Source organism: Galeopterus variegatus, unplaced genomic scaffold (assembly GCF_000696425.1).
Source record: "Galeopterus variegatus unplaced genomic scaffold, G_variegatus-3.0.2 Scaffold2796, whole genome shotgun sequence".
Taxonomy (NCBI): Eukaryota; Metazoa; Chordata; class Mammalia; order Dermoptera; family Cynocephalidae; genus Galeopterus; species Galeopterus variegatus.
The window spans coordinates 202,451-211,406 of NW_007728907.1; the positions used below are offsets into that span (position 1 = coordinate 202,451).

General features: G+C 34.5%; 1 protein-coding gene across 1 annotated transcript in view; it reads left to right on the top strand.

Annotated features, from left to right (window-relative positions):
- LOC103598953 (protein furry homolog) overlaps positions 1–8,956 on the top strand; it is a gene marked incomplete at its 5' end in the record, with an annotated part of 113,293 nt that overhangs the window by 83,305 nt on the left and 21,032 nt on the right. Inside the window, 7 exons of the mRNA XM_008583022.1 lie at positions 166–355; positions 964–1,088; positions 3,246–3,303; positions 4,167–4,258; positions 4,560–4,732; positions 5,821–5,981; positions 7,305–7,415. Of these exons, the coding sequence (XP_008581244.1) occupies positions 166–355; positions 964–1,088; positions 3,246–3,303; positions 4,167–4,258; positions 4,560–4,732; positions 5,821–5,981; positions 7,305–7,415 (910 nt within the window). The remainder of the gene's footprint in view (positions 1–165; positions 356–963; positions 1,089–3,245; positions 3,304–4,166; positions 4,259–4,559; positions 4,733–5,820; positions 5,982–7,304; positions 7,416–8,956) is intronic.

Here is an 8,956-nt window from a genome sequence, read left to right on the forward strand (position 1 = left end):
GTAAAATTCTTCTATTCAACTTCTCATCCAGTGCAGATATTCCCTGAGAGACATCCTTGATGGATAGTTGTTCAACTCTATTTGAGCACTTCCTATGATCTTTAATTCATGATATTAAAAACCTGAAACTTAGTTTCACTCTTGTTTTTGACTCCATGTTTCTAGTAGCCCAATTAATGCCAAGAAAACCAGCACTGCCGGCAGCGGAGACAACTACGTTACCTTGTGGAGAAATTACCTTATTCTTTGTTTTGGAGTTGCAAAACCCAGTATTATGAGCCCAGGACACTTAAGAGCTTCTACTCCAGAAATAATGGCGACCACCCCTGATGGTACAGTGAGCTACGATAACAAGGTGACATGACATGCTTCAGAAGAATTATTCTGTAAGGTTTTTTTTTTAGCTTGTTTGTCTAGAGTTCACAGTGCAAATTGCACTGTGCCTGCCATCTGGAGTATTATAGGATCAGATTTTCATCCCACACATTTCTAAACTCCATTGCGTATTTATGTGAATAATGTGTTACTCCTCCCTGACAAGTGGGGAACCGAAGATAAAGAGAAGTTGGGAAACGTGCTTAAGACCATCGAGTGGCTTGTATTTATTAGTCCCCAGAGGTTTGGTTCATGTCCTACATACCACATTTCTCTCACTCCTCACCAAGTATCACCTTGAAACCATGCCTTGATTAAATTATTTTGTTAAAGATACTTTTATAGACTTACGTGGTTAAAAGAAGAGAACTGTTATAAAAATTATCTTTACAATTTGTGTCCCAGGTAAGGAATGCATTCATTGTGCTGTATTAAATTTGTGGGGTTTTGTTTTTGTGTTCCTGAAACGATGGCAGTGCCTTGGGATGTGGTTTTAGTCTTTGAAACTGTTATAATGGAATCCTGGTTTGACTAAAGGAACTCAGTTATTATGTTACCTCTTTTTCACTTTTAATCAACTTGTTTCAGGCTATCGGCACCCCATCGGTGGGAGTTCTGTTAAAGCAGCTGGTGCCTTTGATGAGACTAGAGAGCATTGAGATCACAGAGTCGTTAGTTTTAGGATTTGGAAGAACAAATTCCCTTGTTTTCAGGTACAGTAGTCTTAATGAGTTGTTCTAAAATCACACATCCTGCTGCTGTCATAGTTCTTCTTTTTAACTCATTCGAGTTTGCTTATTGGCGTGTGCCTGGAGAGTACTGTCCAGGCTTTGCAGGATTTCCTTTACGTCGTCTTTGGTTGATGTGCATGTAGTTACACTCATTCACCTTTAGTCACTGCAACTATGATTTTACCTCTCAGATCTTATTTCACTTGCAAGCTTTGTTTTAGATAACTATAAATAAAGATAATTCAGTGTCAATCCCCCATTAACCAGACTGTTCAGAGGCTGTAACATCAAAATAATAACCACGGCTGCTCACCAGCCATTTACGCAACAGGCTCTTAGAGGTTAAGCATTGACAGAACCCTTTCCAGTGTGTAGTTACATAGGTTCATCTTTCTATAAGGCAATTTCTCTGCCTTAACAGAACCAGCATACCTGGTGTTCTAGAATCTTTTATTTCACAACTGCAATCAAATAACCATTCTATCTGAAGGAGTGTCAAAGCCTTTTGAAGGAAGCATTGTAAAATGTTAATTTGGGCTGCCTCTGATGACTTCAGCTAAGCAGCTATAGCCTATAAGGACAAATAAAATTTTCTATGTAGATAGAAAAGGGGAAAGCTTCAAGCATCTGTGTGAAACCCTATTTGGAAAATAAGATTAATGAGATGTTTTAGATGCAATTGAAAAAGACGTGTTAAATTATTCATGTTTAGAGTCAGAGTTTATCCTTGAAAGGATTAATCATGGGTTCTCAATACTTGGGTGCCAGTTAACCAGTGTTTTACCAGATATTGTTTAATTAGTTAAAGCATTATATAGAAATATAAGAAGATAACAATAACATTCCAGGAATTATCTTTTTTCCCCCCAAAGAACCTAAGGCTCGTTTGCATATCTTGCCCTCTCAATATTCCTAGAGGTAGATAAGGTTATGAACTGACAAGCCACATGAGTCTGGAAGACTTAATGTCCCTGGACCACAGTTTCCTCACCTATAAAATAGGTATAATTAATAAAAAGAAAGTGTATCTTTTCAATAAAAAAATTTGGTATGATAATAGAATCCCTACCATAGACTTATTGAGAGGATATGTTAAATATGAACATGCACATAGTAAATATTTGCTAAATGGTAGCTGTTAGGTGGAGGAGACCATTATTATTCCCATTTCTCTGATGAAGAAATTCTGGCATCTGTATTGGAAAAATCAGAAATAGAATCCGGGTTTTCTGTTTCTCAGTGCAGAATGCCATAGAGTTTTCCTTCCTGTCTTTGGATTTTCCTGTAGGGTAATGTCTTGTAGCACAACATATCCTACCAGAAAGTACAAGGTTTTCAGACATGGCACAGATTATAGACAAAACACCTAGATGCTAGTCTCGCAACAGACCTCACAATTTTGTATGTTTTGATATTGCAATTCAGACTTATTTCCTAAAGACAACTAATTAAATTAACAAGTAGAAAACTGAGAACCGGAGATACTGGGGGCAGGCATAGTACATATATGCAATTTAAGGTATATATTAATACCATCAAAACGTACTTTTACTATGCAAGAGAAAAGGTTTCAATGAGAACCTCACAGTTTTAGTACTTGCCATAATTTGTATTTATCATATAGCTCAAATAAAAGAAGTTAGCTCTGAAATCAAAAAGACTTTATTTTTTAAATCAACTATAAGTCAGTCTCCTAAGCAGGGATACCAAAAGTAGTACCATGGTAATTACATTGGTCTCTTTTTCTCTAATTAGACTGAAAATTTTTTGTGTGCAGGGACTCTATTTTCAGTGCCATAACTTGTGGTAAAGTGCTCTGAATTGAGTAAGCACTTGAAAAATATTGTTTGTTTATTTGTTCAGGTAGGGCTTTTTGCCATAGAGACCCCAGGACATTAAATCAAAATCAAGTCAACAAATATGTATTAAGTCAAAATTATATACATAGCACTGAGATTAAGACCAATAATACAAAGTACAGGCTAATGCCTTTTCCAGTTCACCTTATCATTGAGAAATGGAGAGGTCAGGGGAGTTTTTGGTGTCAGAAGCAAAGGAAAAAAAGCAAGTGATAGGATTTAGTGACAAGTTTGATGTCAATAGCAATGAATTTCAAATGCTGACCTTTTTCCTCCATAGAGAATTGGTAGAAGAACTTCATCCATTAATGAAAGAAGCTCTGGAACGAAGACCAGAGGTAAGAGTTTGAATTTAAATAAATAAGGTATGGTTTGTTTGGACAATGGTATGAACTTACATCAAACTCAGTGGTTTCCTGTAAAGAATACAAACACCCCAACATGCTTTTAACAATGAATTTTAATATTTTAACTTTTGTTGTTTTTATTATTTTTCCATACTTAAGTATTTAGTATAATATGATTCCCATTCTAAAGGATTATGCCCTAACTATATAAATAAAAATTTAAATAGTCATATTATGTTGTTATTTTTTTTGCAGGAGGTTTGAGTTAAAATTGAATTTTAGTTTTCCGTTTGTTTGCTTATTTTTTACAAGGAGTTGGATTTTATTGGTCACGAATATTATTGGTCTTATCTGGCATCTGAAGCATTTTCCTCAACATTATCTTCCCTGAAGTGAATTCTGAAAAGAATAAATTTATAATGTATTAGGATTAAAAATAAATAAATAAATAAGATTTAAAAAGAAACTTCCCATATTGTAAATTTGATACAAGAAATAGCTAAAATTTAGCAATTTGAAAAAGAACAAATTGTGTTACCTCCATGATCAGAATTGGTGAGATTATCAGTGTCCCTTGTCCCTTTTCACTTGTTTCAGATGCTTCAGCCTTTCTGCAGACACTGGGAATATCTGGGAAATGAGACTCATTCTCAACATTTCTACCTTATAAATATTTATTGACCCACTTACATATGATCTGTTTCTCTTACAGTGTGTAGAAAGAAAAATACATTTTGTCTTCTGTGCTTAGAAAATTCAAAAGACTAGATTTTACCTTTCTTTAATAGTTTTCTAAAACAAAATTAATATTGTTTTGCCCATGTCTATAAATAGTATTATCTCTTTCTACACAGAACAAGAAACGCCGAGAACGGCGAGACCTGTTAAGACTACAACTACTTCGAATTTTTGAACTTCTGGCTGATGCTGGTGTAATAAGTGATAGGTAGAGTCAAAATTGCACTGAGTTGATCCCTCCTCACCAACATGGTCTTTTTGTCTCTCTTTTCTATCTCTTTCTTTTTTTAAAATGTATTACCTGTAACTCAGAAAAGTCAAAAAAAAAGAAAAAAACAGCTTACTTTTTCTTTTTTCATATTCTACTTATACTGCTATAGGTTAGGAACAAATTTAGTGTGTAAGTTCTGACAGTGAGTCTTATTTTTCATCAGGCATGTACAACTTTGATTAAAGTAGATGATTAGTAAAGACTAATCATCTAAAAGTTTAATTTTCCTTTATTCCAGCACAAATGGAGCCTTAGAACGAGATACTTTAGCCCTTGGTGCTTTGTTCTTAGAATATGTGGACTTGACCCGTATGCTCCTGGAAGCTGAAAATGACAAAGAAGTTGAAATTCTCAAAGATATCCGAGCACATTTTAGTGCAATGGTCGCCAACTTGATTCAGTGTGTTCCAGGTATGATGATACATCATTACGAATTACCTTTCATGCTTGCAAAATCATGTGTACTTCATTACTGCTCTCCTCTTTAATCTTACCGGCCTGTACACAGGTCTGGGATGAGATTGTTTATTTTGAGATAGTTAGAAATATATCTGAGAACAGATTGTCATAACTCAGCACAGAGTTGGAAAGAGAACAACAGGAATTAAATTTGGCTTTCTTCTCATCATTTCTATTCTTTGTTTTGGTTCCCATCTGAAAACGAACTTATGTGATTTCCATAGGAAGGAAGTAATTCAAAGGGAACATTCACACGGGCTTCCCTGTCTCTGCTAATTTTTTCACATTGTTTGTGCCAACCCGTGAACAGGTCATTTCAGCAATATTCCTGCTCTCTGACTTTACCCAATCAACACATTAAATAGAATTCTGTATAGCTTAGCACATTTTACATTTGATTAAATATTATTGAGAGAATTATATTTCACAAAGCAAATGGGTATGAAACATTTTCATTCTAATAGAAGCATAGAAAATAAAATAGTTGGTCAAAATTTAATATGGAATTTACTCTAATTAAAAGTTTTTGTTATAGTTCCCAAAAGCTGCAATTCAGCTAATGTTTTTACCTTTCATTATTTTGATATTAACCTCTTCTTACCAAGTCTCCTCATCTTTGATGGCCCTAAATTAAGATATGAGTCAACTTCTTCTAGTTAAAGGATGTTGTTTGAAATAGTCTATACCATATTTCACAGTTCTTTCTAAAGACAGACAGCAGCAGTCAGGAAAACAGTTTATACATAAGCAGCAGCTGAGCAGGAAGTATTGCAGTTTGCCCAGGTGTTGATTAGAAAACAGTGTCTGCAGGTCCCATTGTCAATCTCCACTTGCTGTTCTGAGTCAAGGCGCTACTGACTGCAACGTGAGCAAAAGAGGACACACTTAGAAAGAAAATTCAGCTTGACTTTTTAAATACGTGTTTCATTACCTAAAGGAAACTGGAGTGAGAAAATGAAAATGTTCTTTCCCCAAAACTTAAGAATCATGTATAATAGTGATAAGTCTAGTAGACTCTAACTCTGTGTTATTCTCCCTAGTTCACCACCGAAGATTTCTCTTCCCCCAGCAAAGCCTGAGGCACCATCTTTTCATATTATTTAGCCAGTGGGCAGGACCGTTCAGCATTATGTTTACTCCTCTGGATCGGTACAGTGACAGAAATCATCAGATTACAAGATACCAGTATTGTGCATTGAAAGTAGGTGACATTTTCCTCAATAAATAACTTTTGTCAGATCGATGGTCTCTCTCCTAAAACTAGCAACTAAGACTGGAAAATGAGGTTAAAATAAATAACATGATATAATAAAATATAAGTGCACATGCAAAAAAAAGTCAAATGGACACAAACCTACAAGTATAAATACATAAACTGGCTGCAAAAATGCCAATATATACATATAAACATAGATATGTGTAAATATGTAAATTTTCCAATTTGGCTCACAATTTCAAAATGCAAAACTTCTGTAATTTCCTAATTTTATCCAGTGTTTCTCCTACATGAGAACTATGTATTTTTGCTTATTTACCTTTTTAGTAGCTGTCATGCCAATTAATTTCCAACCTAAAAAAAAAAAAACTAGATGGCACCTCAAGTTCAAAACTACCAAGAGCCACATTCCCTTTTTAGTCTCTTATTATCCTAGAAGGCTGCCAGAAATAAGCTTCCACACTGCTTAGACTGTTCAAAATCTTGGGCCGAGCCCGTGGCGCACTCCTGCTGCGGGTTCGGATCCTATATAGGGATGACCGGTGCACTCTGTGCGGCCGGTCTCAAAAAGGACAAAAAAAAAAAATCTTTAGAAGCATGAGTCCTTATAGCCTAATTTCCTTTAGAAAACTAACTGCATATCAGCTCTGTCATGTATACCATAAGTTGCTGACTCTCATTGACTTTTGCTTCAGTGGAGGTAATTTAAAGTGTGGGCCCTGATAGTCCATTGGACCTGCTAAGTGCAAAGTTTATCAAGATCTTCCCTTCTCTTATCTTCCCTCAACTCCTCCCCAGCCCCATTAGCAGAACTAAGGTTTATAGTCTTGTTTTTTCCCAGCTTTGATTAAGGATTATAATTATTTATTTTGATATTTTTCATAGTTTGTAAAATCAGTACTTTAGTCAAATATTTGTTATAAAAGCAAAATTTGAAAAGCTGTATTTGTCTTATAAGCAGAATTCATTCACTTAAAATAATGGAAGGAGAGTTTATTTTAAATACTATGAAGTGGTCATTTTGTTTTGAATACTTACTCACTCACCATAAAGATTTGTTATTATCATAGAAGTGCATGTCCACAAACCTAAATTTATGGGTTTTTAACTCTTATAAAGACAGCAAAATTTGGAATGTGGATTTTATATTGAATTTACTAAGGAATGCTTTCAAGTCTTAGGGGAGTAATTGCTTTTGAAGGGCTCTTATTATTTATAAATCTGACAGTTATGTTTTTAAAAGTCAGTTGGATACCATTAGATTATTCCAGGTTTCATTTCCATGTTCTGTTGTGTTTTCGTCATCAGGCAATGTCAGCAGTGTTGTGCTGCGGCCCTGTCTTTGACAATGTGGGACTTTCCCCAGATGGCTACCTATATAAGTGGCTTGACAACATTCTGGCTTGTCAAGATTTACGAGTAAGTACTAGGTGAAAATACATTGCTTTTAAATGTCTTAGGTATTCTGCCTCAGTTGAGTCACTGAGAAGTGTTCACACACATTGTTCACAACATAGTGTCTTCACATATCAGCCAACCAAGTGCAGGTTTTGTTTTTACTAACATTATACTGTGATGCATTAGGATTAAAAACACAGTAACATTCACCAAAAGTGACCATAAACTGGGTCATAAAGCAAGTCTCAACAAAGTTCAAATGATTGGAATGATACAGACTATGTTCTCTAATTATGGTAGCATTAAGCTAGTAATCAATAACAAGAAGATAATTTAAAAATACACTTCCAGATAAATGAGTCTAAGAAAAAATAACAACGGAAACTGGAAAATATTTTTCACTGAAGAATAATGAAAATACTACATACTAAACTCAGGAGCTCTAAATAAAGCCTTATTCTGAATAAAATGTATGGACCTAAATACATATATTAGAAAGAAAAAAAGGCTGATAATGATTGACCTAAGCATTTATCACAATAAGTTAGAAAATGAATAGCACATTAAACTCAAAAAAAGTACAATGAAGGAAATAATCAAGATAAGAGCAGAAATTAATGAAAGAGAAAAAATTAATGGTAGTGATTATTAAAGCCAAAAGTTGAATTTGTTAAATGACTAATAAAATTAGTAAATTCATGGCAAGTCTGATCAAGAAATGTAAAGGGAGTCATCACTATAGATGCTACAGACATTAAAAATAAAAAAGAACATATGAACATCTTTGTGCCAATAAACTTAAATTTAGATAAAATCGACAAATTCTTAGAAAAAATGCATCAGAACAAAAGGAAAATCTGAATATTCATATAAGTAGTAAAGAAATTGAATTGGTAAATTGAAACTCTTCAAAAAAGAAATCTTTAAAACCAGAAGCCTTTATTGATGAATACTACCAAGCTTTTAAGGAACAAACTGTATTGATTTAATACAAATTCTTAAAGAGAAAATAGATCAAGAGGAAATACATCCCAATACATTTTATAAGACCCACATAACCTTCATACGAACACTGGGCAAGGATGTAACAAGAAAGAAAATTAAAACATAGTCTCATTTATGAACATTGATGCAAAAAACTTTAAAGAAAATATTAGAAAATTGACATTAGTAATATATTTTTAAAAAGATAATCTATCATGATCACCAGGTTTCTCCTGAACAAATGTGCATATTCACTGACCATCCAATATTTGACAGTAGCTTCCAGAATCATCAATTAAGTATCCTATAAATTCTATCTAGTATGACGTTTTTTCATATGAAAGCCTCTGAGTAAGAAGAGTCCATTGAGACTGCACTTATTCTGAAAGAATGGCAGCTAAGCTTTACACAGTGTATTTATTAATCAAGCCTCACACTCATTTTCCCTCTGGTTTTTTTTTCTTAAAAAACCTTGTATACAGGGGCCGGCCCAGTGGCGCACTGCGCTAGTGCACCGCTTGGGAAGCTCGGAGGCGCTCCCGCCGAGGGTTCGGATCCCACATACAGACCGGTTCCCG